Source organism: Anolis sagrei, chromosome 3, assembly GCF_037176765.1.
Source record: "Anolis sagrei isolate rAnoSag1 chromosome 3, rAnoSag1.mat, whole genome shotgun sequence".
Lineage (NCBI taxonomy): Eukaryota > Metazoa > Chordata > Lepidosauria > Squamata > Dactyloidae > Anolis > Anolis sagrei.
The window spans coordinates 143,561,294-143,586,223 of NC_090023.1; the positions used below are offsets into that span (position 1 = coordinate 143,561,294).

General features: G+C 36.5%; 1 protein-coding gene across 5 annotated transcripts in view; it reads left to right on the forward strand.

Annotated features, from left to right (window-relative positions):
- The window catches only part of CTBP1 (C-terminal binding protein 1), a 51,578-nt gene that overhangs the window by 14,794 nt on the left and 11,854 nt on the right, over nucleotides 1-24,930 (forward strand). For 2 of the 5 annotated variants that reach the window (XM_060769280.2, XM_060769279.2), the window contains exon 2: nucleotides 18,250-18,404. In XM_060769280.2, coding sequence (XP_060625263.2) covers nucleotides 18,250-18,404 — 155 coding nt within the window. Of the gene's footprint in view, nucleotides 1-11,103; nucleotides 11,193-14,414; nucleotides 14,609-18,249; nucleotides 18,405-24,930 lie in introns of all 5 variants that reach the window. The other 3 variants (XM_060769282.2, XM_060769283.2, XM_060769281.2) reach the window with 3 other exon arrangements.

Sequence of the window (24,930 nt, forward strand, 5' to 3'; positions counted from 1 at the left end):
GGCTGCCTTGCCATTTGACAATCCCTTTTATCCATAGGGCCACATCTGTGGTTTGATTTATCTGCAGCCACCATTCCCAGAAGTGCTTGTGACTATCTTCTAATTCTCTATATTGTATTATATACTTGAAAGTTGACCTCCCCACATTCAAACATCTGAAGAAGCAATGAAAAGAAAGTTGGGAATGGCTCAGCAGCAGATGAGGAAAAAAGATGGGAAGTGTTGTTACCAAAGTTCCTTTAACTTTGCACCAAATCTTATCATTTCAGTCTATAGTTGACTGCTTAGACTTAGTGGGTTGCATTTAAGAAGTCGTCTGTGGTTTGAACATATAGGATTTGATAATATCCATGGTTTTAAGTACCCTCGGGGTCTAGAAGCATGCTATCCATGGATAAGAGGGTCTTACTTCCCTTAGGTATGAAATATTTTTGTTCTCCTGTTAAATGTGTTTTCTATTCTTCTTTGACATGGAAGTGATAAGGTGTAGTTTTTTCCTTTTCAAAATGCTCCTGTACCACTACTAAAATGTTGATGGATATGTGCTATAAACAAAAGAAATACTATATTACATGTTGCGAATTTGAGTGGAACATACTCCTGTAGTTCTGTTTTCAGGTGAAATATAGAGTGCAGTCTACCAAAGTTAGTTTTCCCTCATGAAAGACTGAATGAGGCAGAAATATAAGTTCTTTGTTACACATTAGAAGTTTTAATATCCTGAAGCTTATGTTGAACTGCGGCATCTATGTCTGTTCAAATTTGCTTGAAATCTTGGGACTATGATGTTATCTGCAAGAAATCTTTGTTGTTAGTTGCAGCCTGAATAGGAAGAGAAGAGACTTCCGCTTGATAAGTGCTGTTGAGATGGATACGTGGACTGACTGACTGTATGTATTTTATGGTTGGAAACCGGTCTGAGTCCCTCAAGAGAGGTGAGATGGTCGGTATATAAAACTTTTAAATAAATAAAATAAATGTTAAAGACTTCATAGTTACATTCTCATTCCCAGCCACATTCTGTGTCCCAGCATAGATTCCTATTCTTGAGTTCAGGGATCAGCTGTCCATTGTAACAGCATGTCCTGTTCTTACATGAGGCTTACATTATTTGTGGTAATTCCGTTCTGGCCTGTTGAGTAACTGAGGCATCATTTGATCATGGTGTAATTTTGAAACTGATCTTGTTTGCAGAGCAGGTGGAGACAGAGGTACTGGGCTTTTGAGACTCATTTTGTTTCTTTAATAAAACCCTGAGGCAATCCTTATTAGAATCATTAAGAACAAGTGGGTTAACCTACTGGCAATTGTTTTTGAACAGTGAAATGTGCTACTTATCTGATGTGCTTTCGAACAGCTATATCTAATCAGTGATTTCCTAGCACTACTTTCACGATATTGCACTTTGTATTGATCGATAAAATGCTTGATTCTAGGTATCAGAGCATTTTTGTGATATAGCAGACATTTTTCCTGCCAGGTGAAATTATCCCTCAGATACCAGAACTAGTGGAACAAAAACTATGGAATAAATCTGGTTGCTAGACCCAACTACACTAATAAATATGACTTTTAAAGCAACATTTGTTTAAGTTCAGTAAATTAATTTCTGTGAGTCTACTCTGGAGTCAACAGTTGAATATAGCCTTAAGTATGGAAATAATTTTATAAGTAAACCCAAAAAAGCTTTTAGTCTGATTTTGAAAGTAACCTAGGCAGATAGCATGGAAATGCAGACTCAGTGCCTCTCCATCACAGTTGAAAATGTTTTCAATCAAGCAACCTGGAAGAGAAGGGATAATATTGAAGGATAGGCACTTATTTGCTTGCTGTTATACTGACTGCTAGGAATTCTGTGCTGTCATCTCGGTAGAATTCCTCACCTGCGGCTACTAGTCAGGTTGTTTTTAAATACTTTTTCTTTGGAGGAGTTTAGATATGTACATGATATGGCCAATGGCTGATTTAAAGCAATCTCAATTGTAGCCAATTTTAACCTTGCGCAAACCTTCTCTAGACATGCAGTAGAAATTTGTAGGGGCGGAGATGGGGATGAAAGCCACATCAGCTTTGACAGTCCATGTAAAATTTGGAGGTAGACTTAGCAAGGTAACTTGGAGTCTTGTGGTGTGGTACACAGCACAATCCTATCCCTTCACATGTTCCTTGTTACGCACAAACCAAATGGGTACACTTTATTGTGTAGGCCATGACTGGTTTAAAGTAATTTAAATAACCATGAAAACAGTCACTTAAAATCAAATGTCTTAACGAGTGTGTTTTCTGCACAATAATACAGAAAGTGATGAAAATGTCTTAGTGTATAATTACTGCATATAGTCATGTGTATGTCTTAACATTTTAGTAAAACAAAATCAATGCCCAAATCCTAGATCAGGGATCCACAAACTTTTTAAACAGAGGGCCAGGTCACAGTCCCTCAAACTGTTGGAGGGCCGGATTATAATTTGAACATAAATTCCTATGCACACTGCACATATCTTATTTGTAGTGTAAAAAACACTTAAAAACAATACAATAATTAAAATGAAGAACAATGTTAACAAATATAAACTTATTAGTATTTCAATGGGAAATGTGGGCCTGCTTTTGGCTGATGATATAGGGTTGTTGTTGTTATGTGCTTTCAAGTCGTTTCAGACTTAGGTTGACCCTGAGCGAGGGCCGGGTAAATGACCTTGGAGGACCGCATCCGGCCCCCGGGCCTTAGTTTGAGGACCCCTGTCCTAGATCAACTAAACCATGAGTCAGCAGGAGGACTGTAGCTCAACTCTTATCAAAAGGGAGCAGTTTCCTTCTTTGAGAAGAGAATTGAAGAATGAGAGCATGTTCATCCTGGGAGAACCTAAAACAAGCGCCAACCACTTCTACTTTCTCTCCTGTACTACGGCCTCTGATCCTTTTGAATGACAGCAGCAGTGCAATTAATAGCTTGCTGCCTGGCAAGGATACTAGATCAAGACTTGCAGAATCACAACCCAGTACAAAACTGTATGCAAGATAATGTGCCTAGTGCCCAGCATCTCCCAGAAGGAAGGCTGGCACTTATTGTGCAAAACCATTTTCCCACTCTCATGTGGAAATACATTTTGACTTCTGTGAACTGTTGAACTAAAAAACCATGGGGTAAGTAAGTTAGTAAAACAAGTTAAAACAATAACAATAAAAAACAAGAATGAAAAACCATGTATATTTACAGAATCAGTGTAAGACAAGAATATAACTCCTCAGTGTTCACTGCTATGTATTTAACATGTTTCTTGTTGTGTGTCATCAAGCCATTTCAGATCTTTGGTGACACTTAAGATGATCCTGTCACAGGGTGTGCTTGGCAAGATTTTTTAACAGGGAGTTTATCATATCCTTTCCCTGAATCTGAAATAATGTGCCCATGATTACTCAGTGGGCTTCTGTGGTTTAGTGGGGATTTAAAACTTGTTCTCTAGTGTCTAAGTCCAGTGCTCAAAACATTACTCTGCACTGGTTCTATGTAGCATTATGAGTAAATATATAGCGATAAACACTGCACAGTCAGTTACATGCTTGTCTTAGACGTTGCCTCTGCATATGCAGGTCACCTTCATTTTTTGTTCACAGGTTAAAATAAGTTCATCTTGTGTTAAAACAGGAGCAATAAAGACATCTCATACAAGGGGAGCAAAGTGAATGGAGAGTGATAAGATAGCTTAGATATTTGCTTTCATACTAGCCAAATGATTACATCAAATATTGTTTGGAACATGTACTTTTTACAGTGTATTGCCGGCTGCCATTTTCAGATTTAGCTAAAATTTTGTTTGGAATCTGTTTGAAATGGAGATTGTTATTTGTAGGGTATACACTGTCATCTCTGCTAAATTATTTTTTGCTGTAATTTTTTGCATGGTTGTGAAAATAATGCTTACGCTTAGAAGAAATGACTGCTTTTTTTTTAAGGTGATGGTTATTATTTTGAGCTCATTCTCTTTCCTCCCAACTAGCATAAACCAAGGCTGCAATCTTGTACACAATTACCTGGGATTCAATCCTATTGAATGAGATGAATTGTACTTCTGAGTAGATGTGTATTAAGACCGATGAATCAAATGCTTTAATGCAGTGTTTTTCTGCTCTGTTTAGTATTAAATGTTGTTCGAACAAAACTAAGGTTGTTTCCCACAGAGATCCAAATGAGTGAAATTTATGTGCTTACAAAGCTTATTTTCTTAAAATAGAAGAGAGTTTAGATCTGATAAGAATATAAATATATAATCATATTGGTTTTGAGGGGAGAGGGAGGGAAACCAGGAGAAAATTTTATTAATCGCTTCAAAATCTCTGGAGGCATTCCAGCTCCTGGTATCGGTGGCCTTGCATGGGCTTGGATTTGCCGTTAAGACACAGGAGTTGAGCCTGGGATTCCTGTGCTTATTCTTTTACTTAGTTACTTATCACATTGAATCAAAAAGTATTGTGTATCATGAGGGAAGAATCAGTCCAGAGGCATTTTAGAAATACATGCCCACAATACATTTGCAGAATTTTGAATCTAGTTGTGTGAAGTGGAATTTTGAGTTTCCTAGTTTGCAACAAGATAAGCTGGACTTCTTTGTGAGCGTGTTATAGGGGATATAGATTCAAGATAACAATTCTAAAGTAATAGCTGCTAAAACGGCTTTGGATATTCTTATCAACCACATATAGTGTCAACAAGTTCTAAAAAGGAGTAATTGGAATAGCTGTTTCTAATTAATTAACTGTTAACATAGCTCTAAAAAAGGCTGCCATCCCTTGGGGTTTTCCAGATATGAAAGAGTAAACAGAAGTATAAGCACTAAACACTGAGATTCAGGAGTGCTAAAGGAATGTGTGCCTTTAGCACTCCTGGATTGGAGCATCTATCAGATTTACATTGGTAGTGGGTGTTCATTGCCTCTAGAAGTACTTGTTCTTTCCACTTGTACATACTTATCAGGCAGTTCTCTGTGGGTTGAAGCATGGTGTCAACAGACTTTCCATACCTTGTTGTTCTCAGCTCACTATTGCATTTTGATTGTGTTTCACTTGACTTTTGACTCATTTTCCTCAGAGTTACAAGTTAAGATCATGTAGCCACATTACAAGTAGAATTTCGTAGTAAGAACACAATGAAGATACCCCTTCCTGTGATGATAAATGATAATGTGTTTTTTTTTACTCTATGTAATGGAGGTGGTTACTGTTAAACAGACAATAAAAGTTCTTCATTTATATTTCATTTTCTTCATTTATATTTCAGTTTCTCTTCAATTAGTTACATATGTTTTGAGAAAATAGGAATCACTCAGTTGTCATAATATTAGGAATTTTCTGGTGGCTTTAAGAAGTAGTAGAGGTTGAGTATCCCTTATCCCTTAACTTTGTTACACCAAAATATTTTAAAATATTGTATAAAATTAGCTTCAGGATATGACTATATAAATTAAATATAAATTAAATATAAATTAATATCAGATTTAGAATTATGTTCGATTTCCAGAATATTAAATTGTATGTATATGGAAATATATGTATTCCAAAATTTGGAAAAATCCAAAGCACTTCTTGTCCCAAGTATTTTAGATAAGGGATAATAAATCTGTAATTGGAATCCAGTGTTGCTGTTTTCTCCAGGGATGTCACTTTAGTTTCTAAAATTAGATAGCCGAATGATCATTTCTTTAATTTTTAATGCTGCTTTATAGACATTTCTCCGCAAAGCAAATGGTTTATGAACTGAGTGTGGGGTTTTTTAAGGCCTCCCTTTGCTTCAGCAAAAATTACATGTGGGAATGAGAAGTATAACTTTCCCAAAAGTTCCCAAAACACCATAACCAATAATAATAATAATAATAATAATAATAATAGAGCCTTTCATTAACTTTGCAAGAATACCAAAAGAACCATTCCAGAATATTTTAATGAATCTGAAATTGAAATCTATTTAAAGATCAAATTATTATGAGCAAATATTGCTATGGTCACTTTTGGTTGTTGTTCATTTTTCCTAATATGTAGGAAGGAGGGTAAAGAAAACTGAACTGGGGAGGGATATGTCACATTTATATGATTTATATGATACACAGACGTCATGGAGATGCTTCCTAAGTGTTTTTAAATATAATTTTGGCAAATGCAAGGAGTAACTTAAAAACAACAACAACATCAAACATTCATGGAGATAACAAAATAATTATATGGAAAAACAGAATTACTAGTTTGCTTAGTTGTACCACTCTCTGCACTTTACTCATTCCCCGGCATATATTACTACCACACGAGCCCCAGCCAGCCCTTTCAAATTGTCTAGGCCCACATTGGTAACCTATTTTGCACAATGGAATAATGTTGGAATCAGTTTGTTTTAATGTATAGGATTGCGTTAATGATTATGTCTATATTTTTAAATGGCTACTTTGTATGTTTTGTGTTTGCTTTGTGAAAACTGCCCTGAGTCCCCTAGGGGAGATAGAGTGGTGTATATAAATAAAGGTGGATATTATTATTATTATTATTATTATTATTATGGCTATTACAATTTATCCTTGAATTGTTTCGGAGTAAAATTAGGTATTTCAGTTTCATATTAAAGTTGCAAAACAAAATTTGGGTATTTAATTACTTCAGAGCCACCAATAGTGTGTGCAGTACCATTCATTCCTTTTCTGAGAAACTTTTCACAGTCAGCATAATTTTTGTCTTAAAAGATCTATAATTGTTTTGAAGTTCTTCTGTTTGTAATTATTTATATCTTGTGAGTGAAGATTGATACCGCAATTTTTATTTATTTATTTATTTAAATAGAAGTGAAGCAAACATTTCATGTTTAACATGGAGGTAGAAGTCAGAAGACCCAGTATGGCCTAGTATTGTTTGCCAATATGTCAGGCTTTGAAGGTTTTTTGTGAATCAGCCCTGTTCCAGAGCTTTAATTAAGGGAAGATGGTTAGAAATTGTGGGAGTTCAGGCTAACTCTAGATTTGAACAATACACAGTTTAGCTGGTACTTCAGGTCTTCCATTCACCCTCTCATTCCATATGTGTATATTCAGCAGCTGATGGGGTCAGTCTGCATGCATGACATGGAAACTGACACAATTCGGATTTTTCTGTAGAACAGTTAGAAATAGATAAAAGAGTTAAATCTAAATCGTAGCCTACATTAGTGAAAGGATGTATGTAGGAAGGAAACCTTTTTTCATCATAGCAAACAAATAAGATATGATCTCCATTTTGACCTTAGCCAATGATTATTGAAATATTGGCATGCATTTGAGAGGAGACATAACTGGAATGTAAGATGCATTTATCATGTCAGTATTATATAATTACAGCCAGATTTTGCCTTAGATAACCTACTTTATGCTATTTGGTGTGTGTGTGTGTTTATGAGAGAGAGAGAAATCCAACTTCTTTGCTTGGTTCTTGTGGAAATAGTTTATCTTCACATGTGCCTGCCCTTGAAACAAGATCTTCAGTAGAGATCCCAGTGGATGCTTAAACCATCTGTGTTGGGGATGGAACCTTCTCTACATTAAGGTCCTCATTGTGGAAAGATTTTGCCAGGAAGGATGAACTGATTTTGACAGTGTTTCAACACTGAAATGAAGGCCTTATTTTCCAAATGTGTAAAGCCAACCTGATGTATCTTTGTTGTTGGTTTTTATGCTACTTAGCATGGTATATAAGTCCATAGAATTTAGTAGACTGCAGAATATTTTACTACTCTATAAGGAACCAGGCAGGTCATAGCTCTGTTCCTTCTCCCACATCCCAATGGGGAGGGTACATCTCTTTCTCCTCCACCTGTGGAATTCCTAGTCTTTCCTTGATGACAGTCCTTAACAGTTTGTGCTAGGCAAGTGACTAAACACTTATCCACATTTCTTATATCTCTCCTGATTTTAGGCTTCATTTTTTAAGTGATATTTCTAACTGAAGAGTGGGCAATAAGTAGTATTCAGGTTTCCTTGCCACCACCATGAAGCTTGATTGTCAAGAGAATCATAGCATTACAAAACCCTTATGTTCCACCTCTTACTTCAGAAAAGGAAAGTTAGCAGCTAGATGTGGTGCAGTAATGTATCCTGAGTGCTATGGGCAGGTGCCTGAATGTATTTAGAGTCTGCTGAATTGTGTCACTGTGCTAAATGCATCACACAAGGATGTTACCCATACTGTTTTGGACATTTTGATCTCTCCCCCCCCCCCCCATCTTATTTGTTTACCTTCCAAGGCATGAGTAAAATATGTATATGGCACGAAAAAAGAGAAGTCAACCAACTTTGGGGAGGAGAGTTTTTTATTGGAGCAGGTATAAATTGTTGGCTGTGGATTTATATTAATGTATTTATTTGATCAAATATATGTGTCACTTTTCTGCACTGCAGACAGGATAATTCACACAGTAATCTAAAACAACTTTGTTAGTAAAATAGAAAATGATTGTATGCCTATATGCCTTCAAGTAACACATATGTCAACATCAAGAATTTCATAGTGTTTTCTTAGCCATTTAAATTTATTATTCCTGCTTGGTTGGGGAATCCCATAACTCAGCAGTAGAGCACATTTTTGTACGAAAGGGTTCAAGGCATCTCCAATTAAGGCCCTATTGTTATTGTTGCGTGCTTTCAAATAATGTCTGGCCTATGATGACTCAAGGGGCCAACCTTTTCCTGGGGATTTCTTGGCAGACTTTGTTCGGGGGGGGGGGGGGATTTGCCAGTGCCTTCCTCAGGATTATTTGCCCAAGGTTGTCATATCTGAAATACTAGATGGACCTGTCAATGGATACAATACTGAACTAGATGGACCAATGGTCTGACAGGCAGGCCCATTTGTTCCTATGTTCCCCTGGCCAGCATATTAAATAGGTACATGGCCCACTCCAGTAAGTCATCACTTCGTACATGTTTGAATCCACCTCCTGTTCTTTGTTGTGCAAAAAAGTACTGTGCATTCTATACAAGCATGCCTGCAGCTTTTTAATGACAGAAAGCTTTGCTTGTAGAGAACCATAATATGCTCAGATGGCATTGCAGATTAGTGTGGGATGGGGAGCTGTTTTAAGCTGTAATTGTGAAATGTAACTTTTTTCTTTTGCTGTTCTAACCAACCGTACTGTAGTATTATTCCACTGGAAACATTGCTGCCACAAATAGCAGGTTTAGCCAAGGGGGAGATGAATCATAGTGAAAGCTTTGCTAAAAAGAAAAAATAAGCTAATGTCTCAAGAAAAGAAAAATGCATCTCTCAAATTAGATAAATCAACTCTGTGAAGTGTTCTGAATATGCCATTTAGAATCAGAAGTACAAAGCACAACTGGAGTGCCTAGATTTTTGCTCTCTGTAGAGCTAACAAGGGCTTGACTGCATAGGAATAATGTTGCTCATGGAGTTAACATGCCACTTTTGTGCAGGTGCTGATGGTTGTGCTTAGGCCAATAGGTTCCCTCCCATTTGTCATTTCTCCTCCTCCGTGCATCGTTGTGGAAACTCAGGCTCTCTCATCCCAACTGTGCAGCTACTAGCACACTTGCATATGTTCAAACTTTTTCCTGTGGAAGGAACCTCACCCATCAACACATTGATAGGGACTGAATCCCACAGACTTTAAGCAGCAGTGTGACACAATGTCATTCATAAAAGATACAGTAGGGTTGATTTTGGTGCAATGAATAACTTTAAAACTCTATAGAACTGTCCTCTATTTGGTTTTAAAACTGGTGCTGATTCTCGCAGACCAGAAGAAAATACACTGAGAACCATTTGAGATAAAAGATCAGCTGTAATTGCTAAGGCACGGGAGCTTGGTAATCTAGGCTCCTGTTTGTTTATTTATTTTTCATGTCACCTATCTTCCAACTTCTTACAAAAAAAATTAAAAATTCAGCTGAAATATATTTTTTCTGATTGAAAAGTACCCAAATTATTTTGTTTACAATATGTATGGCTATAAGCAGTGTGTTGTTACTGCTGTGTGTTCTCATCAGAGTTTTGTTTTTCAATAAGATTCATGCCACAACGGCTGCTTTAAATAAGGTCCCACCAGTTGGAGCAGTTGTTGATGCTGTGTTTGTTCAAATTGTTTCTGACTTATGACAACCCTAAGATGACCCCGTCCAAGGATTTTTTGGCAAGGTTTGTACAATGAGGTGGTGGTTGCCTCTGAGACTGAGACTGTGACCTGCCCAAAGTTACCCAGTGGGTTTCCATGGCCGTGTTTGAATTGTGGTCATAATCTAGCACACAAATATTACATCATACTAACTTTCTAGTTCCACATATCCCAACATAGTTCTGCTTTGTGCTTCTCAATATGCCACCCCTTAACATCAAGCTCCATTTCAGATTTCTTCCTCAGTTTACAGTGGCATTTATCTGCATGTTTTTCTTATTTGTGGGGATTTTCTTCACAAAATTATATATCTGCCTTGACAGCTATCACATCCTAAGCAAAGGATGCTACCATAGAATATGATGCAAATGTATACTTCTGATTTTGAAATGTAAACTCACTTGCACATCAATTTAATATACAGAAAAATATGTCAGTTGGCTAAACAAACCAGTAACAATTGCTGTAAACTTCTTTAAGTTCTGTTTGGAACACTTTAAAAGAACAGGTTGGAATTAGGAAACCATCAAATTGTTGTTCTTGAAGCACCTCCCAGATGTGATAAGTAGTTAATGAGAAATATATGACAAAGGAGGAGCAACTTAGAAGAAACCTGGACAAAATCTAGAGATTACAGGAACATTTAAAAGGTCAAACTGAGTGTTCTGCAAACATCTGTACTATTAATTCTTCAGTGTTGAGTATCATATGCTAACTTATAAAACTTGTTTGATTAATTGTACATTAATATGGAAGCTTTCTTAAAATAAAAAGTGCAGTGTTCACAGGGAACTTTATTAGGGGTAATTGTGTTGAATCCATGTGCAGAATAAGTTTTTTTTTCTAGAAGTGTGATAATTAAGCGTCTTTTTACAGTATTATCTCCATTTCATACTTTTGCTGGCTTGTAATTTATAGGGTTACTCATGAGTGTTGTGCTTTTTTGGCATTCATATATTTTTCAGAAAAAGGAGAATTCGAGCATTTGTTTTGAGGAAAAAAGGAAAATTAAAGAATTACATGGACTTTGCAAACAGATGTTAGAAAATGAAAGGTAGGTCAAATGTTGTGCCTACAACGTTGTGGACCTGTGGACAAATGCATTGAGAAAGTATTTTATAAGATTGGGTTTTATTGAGCAATATCAGGATGTTAACACTGGAGGAACATGATCTGAGATATGGTTGGCATGGATATATGTGGTATGATAGAGTGAAAGTGAGTGTGGATTGCAAAAACCATTATGATAGACACGCTTTAACACAAATATGGGAAAGATATAATTCAATTTTATGCCGAAGATCCCAGGGTGGGTATTTGCGCAAGAAGCATTTTGTAGAAAAGAGACAAAAGGTAAGAAGAAATGGTTAACATATCAAGATCTCAGAGAAAATGTACACTGAGAATATAGAATTAAAATGAGAACAATTAATTGCAGAGGGTTTTGACGTCCAGTGTTTTTTTTTAATTTACAGTTAATGGAAAGATTCAGACAAGAGAAGCAGTCAATTGGTTTTGAAATAAGCAAATTGGAATTTGAGTTACATGTGCGATGTATAAAATGTTAGTGAAATGGGAAATGGCAGATGAGCAAGTTAAAGTGGGCACAAAATATTGGGCACAATATAATGTTGGAACAATGGGAGAAAATGTGTAATAAAAGATTACAATTCACTTTATGCTATAACTTGAAAGAGAATTTCTATAAAATGATGTATCGGTGGTATATAACACCTGAGATATATAAAAAGAGCTCCAATATTTGTTAGAAACAACAAGTGGAGTTCTTCTATCATATGGTGGACATGTAAACATGCCAAGAAATGCTGGATTCAAATACACAGTGATCCAGAAAAATTTAGGGGAAACATCCAGCTAAAACCTGAGATTTTTTCATTCACTTTTTGCATGAAGAAGAGAAGGACGTGTCAATTCTGAGTTTTGAAGAATAAATTAAAGATTTTTGTTGTAATATGAGAAAAGAACTAGCATAGAGAGATCTAGAGCAGTGGTTCTCAATCTGTGGAACTCAAGATGTTTTGGCCCTCAACTCCCAGAAATCCTAACAGCTGCTAAACCGCATGAGATTTCTGGGACTTGTAGGCCAAAACACCTGGGACCCCACAGGTTGAGAACCACTGGTCTAGAGGGTGAAGTGTATGATACTAACTTTCTTTGTGACAAAATTGGGATAACCAGAGGTCATCTATCTCCCCCCCCCTTTTTTTAAAGAGAAGGATGTATACAAAGAGAAAGTGCAGTAATGTTACATGGAAATGAAGTGTGTATAAGTATGAGCACCAATGGAAACTAAGTGCTAGCAAGATATTGTAATGTTGAAGGCAATAAAAAAGAAAAACAAAAAATAAAAATTCTTTTATAGTGCTCTATTGAAATATACTGTGCAAGTTATTTTTGATTCTAATTTTAAACTGTGTATTTGAATCCATCCAAATGTGTCTTAATGTGCTATTGACCAAAACCAGAGAAAATGTTAGTTGTGACCAAATGCCATTGAGGCTAATAAGTGATTTAGTTAAACCTAAGCAATATCTACACCGTTATTGGCACTTTAGTGTCACTATGTTTTTCTGGATAGTATAAAAGATTTGACATATATGATGGATTCATTTTTACCTGTATTTTATGCATTAGGCTGGTGCCTAAAGCACATCCATATTTCTTAAAAGACGTCTTGAGTAGTTCTTACAACAATTGCTTAAGCAGAAACAGTGCCAAAGCAATGCTGTGGTCATTACAAGGTGTGATGGAGATTTTGTTTATGAATTGGAACTTTTCATTCGAAAAATTAATGATTTAACTCTTCAGCAGTAGTTTACCAAAAAATAAGAACATTGTTCACACCCCAAACTGAGGATTTGGAATGTAATTGCAGAGAATGAGAGTGGGACATGTCCTGTCTTGTACTCCAAGCTTTCACTAAATGAGGAAATAAACTGAATTAATTTAACGTTTTTAACAGTTGAATCAGTTGCTTCTATTTCTTGATATTGGCAGTCACTTTAGAAGGGAATGGAATATTTTATATACATCACAGGTTTTCTTAATTTAACTGCTTTAAACTGCTTTAAACAACTTAAAGTTATGTGACAATGCATATTTCTATAAAATGATGGCTACAAGCAGTCAACACAGGTTAACATTGTTAAGGTTTCTTCCTTGTAGAAAATGTTCTGCTGGTGGCAGAAGTGGTAGATAGCTTTGTATGCCTATCAATTCAGGCTTACTTAGGCTTACTTTGAAATAATTTGCATGATGAATGATCACTTCTTTTCTATTGTAATAACCCAATAAAGAGTGATAGAAATATTTCAGAGTTGTTCTCTTAATGCTTAAAGGTAGAACTTGTTGCTCATTTCTTCTTTGGGTAGCAACTATACTAAGTACACCAGCACATATACCACAAATTTTGGTATTGGTCAAATGTTGACTGTGGATCATGAGTTTGCATTGGAGAGTGTGTTATCTATTTTGTCAGTGGTAAGCTGTACAGTTATGATATTTAATTATTGAATTGTTAAATTGGTTTAAACTAAATAATAACAATACACTTGCAAAACATTAGGGACTTAATCCTGTGAGTTCAAAATAAAGGTGTCTCAGTGTACCTTTAGTTTATACGGCTGCAGTAATAATTTTCTCCCTGTTTGTAATAGGTCCTGTATTTGTAAGTGGTTTTTGTAAGGCAGATTTTCTCATTCCTGTGGGGCATTTGTAAAATGTGTACTGAATTGTTGGTGTATTTAAGAAATATGTTTGTATACTATTTTTGACTGTTTCTCTTAAATTTACAAAGACTGTATGACGAATTTGCAGTGTAGATAATACATAGTGGTATGTAATTAATGTCAAGGTTAGTTGTTACCCACTCCCCTTGGATGAGCTTGTTCTTGACTAATCTATTCAGCAATTCCTGTTTTGCCCCACCCCCCTTACTGCCTTCCTTCTAGAAGGAATCACATGCCCCAGAAAGAAATTCTTTAAGAATGAGAGTACTTATTTGTCCCTCCATACCTTTTCCACAGCATACACACAGGTATCAGATGTTAACCTCTCCTGAGGAAGCAGGGAAAGAAGGTGATGTGATGATGATTTGTTTTTGTGTTCTGCTGTTTTCAGCAGAATGTTAGTGGATGATGGCAATGTGCAATTGAAAAGATTCAGTGGGAGCATTTCATCTTGAATCTCCAGGTTTTGGCAATTGTCAGCTCTTTCATATGGTCTTATTGTATTTTTTTTGTTTTTTAATTTTTAGTAAAAAATTGAATTCGACCCACGATTCAGAAGTTGCAGTGACTAAGAAGTTTAAAAGCTTTGGTTCAAGATTGCAGGAGACTGAACAAAAGGTTAAAAGCATGTTGCTGTATTACCTTCCAAGCTGAAGATTGTAAATAGCTGAGAAGTTGAATTAATGACACAGAAACTGAAATCCAATTTAAGAGATGTCAGGTTGGTAGGGGTTCCTGGAACTCTGGAATTAGTGTATAACTGTTTTAATCAACTTTGAGTTTGTATTCAAGGAAATTTGTGTCAAAACATTGAACATAAAATTCTAATTTATCTTGGAGATTTGATGATTTGAGTTGAAGACCAGATGTTTGGACTTTTAAATGTTTTAGTCTTTTTAGACACAACGTGGAACAGCAAGAGCCTCTGTTATGTCTGAGTATATGGAAGTAAAGACTATCTTAAACTGGCTTGATTAGGCAGGATCAAACTGTGGCCTATAACTGCCTTGAGTTGAAATGTAAAGAAGAGCTATAGAAACAGATGCTTCATTTCTCCTCACATCTGTGGTAGAAGGCAGGGTTTTGTAGTTCATTTGCTTAATGCTAAATCAGGTTTCGTGTTACATTTGAACTGGATCCATGAATTGACTTTTCTAGACAATGAGTGAAAGAACCAGGTGTTTCCAACTGGTTAGGCATTTATCAGATGCCTTGTCTTTTTAGGAAAGATGGAAAGAAAGATTACTGCTTGTGATTCTGATAGGCTGACTTTTGAGCTTCTTTTCTACTTCTGCATCACTTTCTGTACTTGGATTAAAAAGATACATCATGGGCTGTAGTTTTCCAACTTCTAGAAGGCAAAGGAGCCCATGAAGGATGCTTCCTTAATCCCCTTCCTCAAAACCAGCCCCCCTTGAAAGAAGGAAAGGAAAGGATCCCAGGAAAGGAAAGTTTTGTAAGTTCCCCATTCCACCAATGGGCTGGATCTTCCTGGATCTTTTGGCAACCTAGTCAAAACCAGATTTTTTTCCGTTAGCCGATTTTCAGGAGGCTCTTGAAAACAGATCTGGGTACCCAACGAAATTTGGAAACCAAAAACGGATAGCCCTCCAGCCGAATTGCAAAAGCCTACTAGCTATATGATTGGTGTTAAGTTAGTGGGAATCCATTAAACCACTGTCTGACTTTTTATCCAGCACTAGGGATGAAGGATTGGGTAGGATTCCTCTGAGAAAGGAGACTGGTTGTGTGTTGAGATGTTGAAGTTTCAATGGTGTGTGTTAAAAAAGGTTTCATCTTTCAAACTGGGTTTCAAGGTAGCTATGGATCTGAAAATGTTGAAGATCTCTGTATGCTCATACTGGCTTTCAGATGGGTGTTGTCTGACCAGGAAAGGAAACTTCTTGGTTTTAAAGAAAACTGCTAGTGTCTAAACTGCAGGAAGTCAAGATGTAAATTAAAAGTGTATCTATAGATATGATTATATTTATTGTTTAGGCCCATTGGTTAATAAATCTGTTTTTCCATTTTGATTTCTGAGCTCTGCCTATTCCTGATCAGTCGATATGCAGGAACAAAAATTGTACTTTCTTTCATAAGTTCTCAGTGTTTTGACAATGTTAGCCCAGAGTTTGTGGTTATGCTGCAATTCTGCGATGGAGTCTATTGGAGAAATCTTTGTGGGACTTCTCATTTTCAGTACACCGTAGTAATTGTGAACTCTCAGATGTAATGATATATGGAAGCCATGTAATTGGCGATTTCTTTTAAGTTTGAGGATTTGTGGGCAGGGGAATTATGACTTTGGTTTAAGCATACAGTTAATCAGCATTTTCAAAGAGGATGGAGCACCCAAATCCCAGAGCTATAGTGCTTTTCCTCCACCTTCAGTCCCCTACTTCCATCTCCTTCTCAGTCAAGAACATTGACAAGTGTGTCATGTGCTGCTGTCTGAATTTTAGGAAGGTTTGAATATAGAGGGGAGAAAAGCCTGGTTTGCAGCCCTTTTTCTTTTTTTTTTTTTGCATCAAAAATAATAGGATCATGTAAAGAGTCCTTTATTCCATACCTAAAGTCGCTTTCATTGCCACTGTGATCAGTAGAAAAAAAAAATTCAGGGTCAGATCCAGTACTCAGCCTGCAGTGAAGTCTCTGGCTTGGCAATGATAAAACAAGAGACAGTAGATTTTGCATCCTGTACAGTTTTCCAGACCTAGCATAACTTAAGGAACCCGGAAGCATAGGTTTCTCAACTAGAAGCATCCTCCATCATCCACTTAGATCTTGTTGGCAAAGAGTGAGATACCCTAGCACCCTGTTCAGTTGGAGATAATTTAGAAGTACGTGGGAAAAATAATCATGAGTTACTACATTTCAGAGGATTTATCTGTCCTTTAGTTAGCATGTTTTCTTTGGAAAGTATTAAATTACATAAATTCAGAGGCACCTTTTTTAAAAAAAGGAAAAGAGAAACCAAGATCTTTAAGAATTTTCATTTTTTTTAAAAAAAAAATCTTGATGTCTGTGATCATAGACATATTATGATTCGTGTTTGTGTTTTATTTCTGATATACAGCAGAATATGAATTTACAACAAACAATTGCATATGACATCAATATAATTTATTTGCAACATTTTAGTTCTTAACTAGATTTTGAAATCATGTTAAGAAGGAGATTAAGAAATCGTGTTTCGAATTACTCTGGGGTAATTAAATCCAGAGTTACATGTTCACAATCCATTGAAGTAAATATTTATTTTATGTAAAAATAAAATTGGTACATTTAAAGGATATAGGACTGAGCACATATTGCAATAGGAAATCAGTGTTCTTTTGTATTGTAAAATAATGAGCATCTGTCCCCTTCCCAGACTCACAGGAAAATGGAAATACTTTAAATCTTCCCTCCAGGTATATCAATTCAGAATGAGCTCCTTTTCCTACTCCTGCTACTAATATTCCATGATTATCCACCATTTTCTTTCTCTTGAGTTACTTATTATTAGTACACTTCAAACTTATTTCTTTTAGAGTTGCTTTTGTGTACATATGTGCGGTTTCTTTAATAAGTCCTTCACATTTATTTATTTATTAAATATGTATATGTTGTTCTGTATCACAGGCTCTCAAGGGGTGGGGGTGGTGTATACACGTAAAATCAATTTAAACAAGTCAAAGCAATTAAAAAGTTAAAACAATCAAATTATACGTTAGACAGACTAAAATCACATTATACAATTTGCCACAGAGTACGACTCTGGAGACCAGGAGTTAAATCTGCATGGGCAAAGGTAACATACTGGGTGACCTTGGACCAGTCACTTTCTCTCAGCCTCCAAGTAAGGCAAAGGCAAATCCCCTCTGAACAAATCATAAAATAAGCGCACATAATGACATGGATATTATTGAAAACAACATTGATGAGAACTGCAGTTGACCTTGTTTCTTGTTCTATGAATCTATCTAAAAATTGCAAACTCCCTTTGTTAGTTATATGTAAATTAAACTGTGAATATAGTTTTCTGCCTGATATTTTACTTGTCCCAGGCTTTCAGCTTAATGGCCTTTTATAAATGTTACTATGGAGAGAAATATCCTCATGTGATACATCCTTTTCTTGATCCAGAGTTCAGAGTAAGGCCAGGGCAAGACCTTGTACAGTCTATTTTCTTAATAAGTCATCTTGGCATAAGTTGACTACTTTTCTTTTGCTTCTACCAACCATCCCATTACTGTTTCTTTATCATTACATCTAGTAGCATTGTCTCTACCAGCCTAGAAGAATTATTGTATCTGCATTACACCACTTTAACATGGAATTTAGCATGTGTGTATAAAACTGTTTCCTTTTTTGTTTTAGGCATTCGACCACCAATCATGAATGGGCCTATGCACCCACGCCCTTTGGTCGCACTGTTGGATGGCAGGGATTGTACAGTAGAAATGCCAATCCTGAAAGATGTGGCCACAGTGGCATTTTGTGATGCACAATCCACACAGGAAATTCATGAAAAGGTAATTTTGAAAGTTTCTTTAAACATTTATTTATGCATAGAAGAACACAAGAATGATCACGATTGGAATTTTTATGTATTTTAATCGTTTTCTTGGGGTATATGTTTTAATGTCAATTATGTTATTAGCATAATTGTGCTTTATTTGATTATTTTATTCTTGTTTTTAATTTTGATCACTCTTTTTGTTGTAAGTTTTTGTTATTATTTTGTATTATTCTGATGTGTTTGGATTTATTGTAGGGCATGGAATGTTTGCCCTTTTTGTATGTAAACCATCTCAAGTCTCTCGGGGAGATAGGGCAGTCTATTAATAAATTATTACTATTATTATTATTATTATTATTATTATTATTAGTAGTAGTAGTAGTAGTAAGTATTGTTTTCTTACTAATGCATTAGAACACTGTGGGTCCTCCACTTTCCAATATCTGGAGAAATACTCCAGCTGGCAAGCCTTTCTGCTTTCTTTAATGTCCAAGTCAGAATAATCTTCTTCTTCTTCTTCTTCTTCTTCTTCTTCTTCTTCTTCTTCTTCTTCTTCTTCTTCTTCTTCTTCGTCTTCTTCTTCGTCTTCTTCTTCGTCTTCTTCTTCGTCTTCTTCTTCGTCTTCTTCTTCGTCTTCTTCTTCGTCTTCTTCTTCTTCGTCTTCTTCGTCTTCTTCTTCTTCTTCTTCTTCTTCTTCTTCTTCTTCTTCTTTTATACCCTGTCACCATCTCCCCAAAGGGGACTCGGGGCGGCTAACGAGGCCAGGTCCAAAAATTACAACAAAATAAAATGCAAAGAAGCAAAATATCATCAAAATACATGAAACATGAAATAAAGATACATGAAATAAAGAAATAAAAACACTTCCAAAATGACATAAAAATGGGATGAAATGAAACACAGTGGCCGGGCTAAATGTACTAGCAATAAAATTGGTAAATAGGTAAAACCCTGGATGATATAGGGAGAATATGTTCTGAGGGAGAATGTGTTTCTGAGGGGGGAACTCAAGAGGGCCAAACAATGGGGTTAAACCTTCCTTAGGGGCAGGGGGAAAAATGCATCCTGAGGACAGAGCTATAATTGGGACAGACCAAAGTGGAAAATATATTCATTTGCCAAAGAATGAAAGCTCTGGTGTGCAGCATTATTGCTCCTTGTACAGCTGCAGGACCAAGCCTCGTCTGTATTCGGAGCCCACAAATGGCTATTTTCTCGGCTGATGATCCCTTTCTGTCTGGAAAGACAGCTGTTGGGGGGCCCAGCAGCCTCCCTCTACAGCCTGGTTCTTTGTGGCTGCTCCAGCTGGTTGCAACAATAGATGAAGAAGTGTAGACAGCCTGGGTGAATGAAGATTCCAGATTGGTTTAAGAGAATGAAACCAGGAATTCTGGTTGGCTTTGTGTAAATCTTGCCATTAGGTTAGGGATCCTCAAACTTTTTAAACAGAAGGCTAATTTATGGTCCCTCAGACTGTTGGAGGGTGGACTATAGTTTGAAAAAAAAAAAGGAAAAAATTCCTATGCTCACTGAAAGATCCATGAAAGAACAATGCACTATTTAAAATTAAGAAAAAAATTCATCAACATAAATTTACCCATATTTCAATGGGAAGTGTGGGCCTGCTTTTGGCTGATGAGGTAGTCAAGTTCATTAGGATTGTTGTTGTTGTTGTTGTTGTTGTTGTTGTTGTGTGTCTTCAAGTTGATTCAGACTTATGGCAGCCCTAAGTCTAAAGTTTAGGGCGTGGGCCAGGTAAATGACCTTGGAGGATTACATCTGACATGCGGGTCTTAGTTTAGGGACCCTATGTGCCTTTCTTAAAAACAAAACATTACAACAGAAGTATTGTAGAAAAATTGAGATAACACTCATGAACCATTTCTGACAGTTGGTATGTGGTATGTAAATGCAAAGTATTTCCCCTTTAGAACAACACAACCGTAGTTTGGCACATAGTCAAGTTTCAGGGTTCTACCATAATGGCAATGACTTGAAAAGGGATAGTCCATTCTAACTTTTCCCCCATTCAGATCAAACTGCCTTGACTCCATTCTACATCCACATTTGGAAAGCATAAACTGGTCCTCATCTGTTGTATATTTGTCAGTCTGACGTATGATTTCGTCCTCGCTGAAAAAATTAGTGTAATTTCTGTGAACTGATAATGGCTGACCTTTTTAGAGAAATGTCAAATTTATTTCCTGTATTAAGTGGAAGTGTGCTTCAGGGGTTGTTGACAGTTTTGCATGGCATCACTCTCTTTACTTTGTCACTTGTCAGATGTTTTCCAGTCCAATACAGGTGACTGACCTTTCAATTGAATGTTGTCGGAATTCAACTGAAGACATCCTTCGCTTAAATACATACCCAGTTTTTATCATTTAGTAGACTGGAATATATTGTAGATAAATAATGAAAATTGTGCCAAAGAATTCAGAGCTTGTGTAGTAATGTTGACAATGGCAGACAATTTCGACAATGGTTATTTTCTTCTCTGGTTTATTCATTCCAAGGAAGCAGAAGACTTGGGGTGGCTCTGGGTGGTAAAGTTAGAAGAAGAGAGGCCATAAAAAAGGAAAGTGAGTGTCATATTTTGAGAAGGTCCTTGAAATGCTAATAGATGTCTGTATGAATTTCCTGGATAACATTTATGCATCTTTGCCCTTTACCAACTAAGGATGGGGCTTCTTTAGTCGTGAGTGTTGTGTTAATTCAGAAATTGATCAAACTGCATCTGTATCCATATAAGACAGAGGTGATGATGCTAACGCAGTCCTCTTGATCTCAATCTATTTGTCTGCCCTGTAGCAAGGATCACACGATTCCCTGTGATCTTCATAGTTTAGAGATTACCCAGTCCTCTTCTTGTTGACACTGTGTGTGAGAATATTTTCTAGTTCTTTATGACCCAGTAATGTGAGGGTTTTTTTTATACTCCACAGGTGCACTTGCATTAGGAAGGCCAATTGTTCTAATATTGTGAATCCCTTATTTATAAGGTGCCAAGTCTCCAGATGTGCTTGTTTCCCTGGCTCTCACCTCTACTCAGCCAGCACCTGCAAGCAGCAGTTGAGAGTACTGGGCTGGATGGTCCTCTTACTTCTGTATGCTAGAAATAATTGTGTTGTCGAGCCAGGCTGGAACATATTCATTAGTAGGGAATAGGATATCATTTGCCTCTCCCTTTGATTCCACTCTTCCCTTTGAGTTACCTGCAGTCCCCACAGTAACAGGAAGATTAATTTATTTTCCCAACAATTATCTCTTTCCCCATTAGCCAAAAATATGAGTCTTTTCCCATTCTTTAGGTAACTAACATTCATGTATGGTCTTCTGTTGGAGAAGCAGTACAAAAAGATATTCAAAAGTAATGGTACTAGAACTCCCGTGCTCTAGGAAATGATGCAGTTAGAAGTTCAGGGCTAAAATATAAATAAGTGAGATAATAGCAGAAATGATTATGAAATGTCGCTTTGTGAGACATAAAGGCTTTTACAGGCCTATACAGAGAAGGGCATCACGATGTATGTGATCAAGTGAGGTTGCTTCTTCAGTTATGTGGGGTATACATGAATCAAAAGAAAAGGCCTGAAAATGGAGGGCAGGTGGTCCAGAGGGAAAGGAAGTAGCTAAAGCTGGGCAACTTAGCCTTTGTCACCATGCTTTTGCATTTGAAGACCACAGTGGCTGACTAAAGAATTTAATGAAAACAAAGTTGGTGACATATTGCAAACTGATTGGTATAACTTCTGTAAGTCCATGCTTTTATGGCATCTTTAATCATTGCAGATATATCTTTGATCATTGCAGATATATATTTTATTCCTTTCCAGAAATAAGAAATGTATGTCAGTAAGAGGTTTGGTTACACTATCACTGTTATTGGAGTTGAAGGAAATTATTGAATGCTCGTACATATCTCTTTATGTAAATTAACAGTAAATAATATTTTTGGAATTACAAGAACATATCTTGATGTTGCTTACATAGTATTCCATTTTTTGTTTACCCTTAATTTTCTGTTAAAAGATTTGTGGGATATGCAGAAAGTCATATAATCAAATATGGGTAGCTTTTTTGTAAGGATAAATATATTGTTCTGGAACATTATGTTTCATGATACTAACAGTACCTAACAAAAACATGTATAATTACAAAATAAAAGTGTTGTGATACTCCTTTAATTGGCCGGCGTCTGACCTTGACAAAAAGCATTGCATAAAAGAGAGTAATAACTGTAGTTTTGGAGGTTATTGTGCTAAACCTCTAATGAAAATATAGGTTTTTAAAAGGCATGTTCTCCTTCACATATGTTTTTGTTATTTCTTCTTTTGTTTTAAATTTTTGTTAGTAAAAGCTGTCCTATGGCTACATCCTGTACTTCCTTTCCCTTTCTTTCTTGTTTGAAAAGGTATATAGTGTTTGAGGATAATTTTTCTTTATTTTTTATTTGCATAACAGTTCTGCATTTTCATATTCAGTAGTTAAGCAAATTGTTACTTTTGAAATGTTAAAGTGTGATGCAAAGTATTGTTTCATAAATGATGTAGATAACTCTGCTTTAGAGGTATGAAGCATGAACTTAACATTGATAGAAAGGTATCATTGAAGGCACATGCACTATTCTTGTGTGGTTATTATGTGTTATAAACAAATGTTATTCAGCAAAATAAATAGTATTAAGATTTTCCCCTGTTGCCTTAATTTGTAATATAGTAGATATTCATAGATAAGACTGTTGTACCAGGTTGCACTAGCAGCCTTCTTTTGCCAAAAAGAGGTGAGAGTCTATGTGAGTCCCTCCGGGGAGATAAAGAGGAATAAAAATAAAGTGTATTGTTATTAGTAGTATTAGTATTAGTATTAGTATTATTAGTATTATTAGCAAGATGAGTCCACAGCAGACAAGATCACTCTGCTGGCTGTTATATTAGATCCCATTTCGGACACTTCCCAAGTGTCTAGGACTGTGCGATGTATTGGCGAACAATGTGTGCAGATCTGAGTAGGGTGGCCTTTTGCAGCTGACAGATAATACTTTTTGTCAGTGCCGATTGTTTTTAAGTGCAAGACAATGTCTTTAGGCACTACACCCAGTATGCCAATCTCCACTGGGACCACCTTTACTGGCTTGTGCCAGAGTCTCTGCAGTACGATCTTTACATTATATTATTATTGTTGTTATTGAGATTGTTGTTGTTATTATTATCGGGTAGTGCCACATGTAAATAGAGACATTTGATAAACTGGCAGCACTCTCACCAAGGTATAAGGAGTCTTTCTCCTGGAGGAACTGCATGACTGCCCCCTGCAGAGTAGCCAAAGCCACCTTTTCTCAAGGAGGCATCAACAAATGCCTCAATCTGACTTTTCAGCCCCCTTCTTCCTCATTGACAGAAGCTGTGGATGAATAACGAAGAAGCAAAGGTTGAACAAACATATAATATATTGGGTTTCTCCATTGCCTTGCCCACCTTATCTTTAATAATGCTCAGATTGTATGTCTGAGTTTATTAGAGAATAAGAACAAAATAAGAGATTCATTCCATGAATGAGGATAAGCATAACATACATTGCAATGAAAGCAAAATATTGATTAGTGATGGCAAATCAAAAAATTGTGTGATTTCACCATCAGAAATGGAATACAAAACAAAATACAAAAAAGGTAGAAGATGAAATTGACAAGAAACTGACAAGATGATGGAAGAAGAGAAACCTCACTTTTCCAGATGCTCAAGAGAGATGGTATCTGCGAAGAACTGGAGACTGTTGTAGAAGTGTTTGTCTGAAGCTAAAATTCTGTTCAAAGATTATCTTTTCTTTCTTCTTTCCTGATCCATCCTATTCTTGACAGAGCCTGGCTTCCACACAAGATGGTATGATGTGGAGGTTCCACATACACTGGCTCTTCTTATGTGTGTGTGTGTGTGAGTGAGAGAGAGAGAGAGAGAGAGACTCTTACCTCTCTATCCTTTGTGCAGTAGAACAGGGTGGGTGTGTTGTCTTAACTGAAGGAAGAGGAAATGGCACATGTGTGACACGCTGCTGAGAATGTAGTCTTCCCTATGGAAGAATCATTTGCTGCCGCCCGTTGCATCATCCAGTAGTTGACCAGCTGCCTGTATTTGGTGTTTTTTGGGTACTCTAAAAAGTACTGACCAAGTACTTCACAATGGAGTTGAAATGACTCTTTCTAAAATCAAAGAAGCAGTTGGATTAGCAGTAGGCAGTTAGATCAACAGGAAGACCTGTTTTTTCCTGAAAATCAAACAGACAGCTGTCACTTCTGATTAATAATGGAGGATGAAAGCAAGAGTAAATAAGACAAGAGCCAGCATTTCAAACAAACAGGTTGAAGCATGGTTAGATTTGCGGTAGGCTGCAAGCTTCTTTTCATCCTACTTGTTCTGACACTTGGGAGTCTGTTTATGAGTTGGGCAGCCTGATCCTCCGAATGTGACTGTTACAGAGGTGGATTTGTATACCACAGTCTGGGCAGCTGGCAAGCTACTGTTGTTGGTAATGAAATCAAG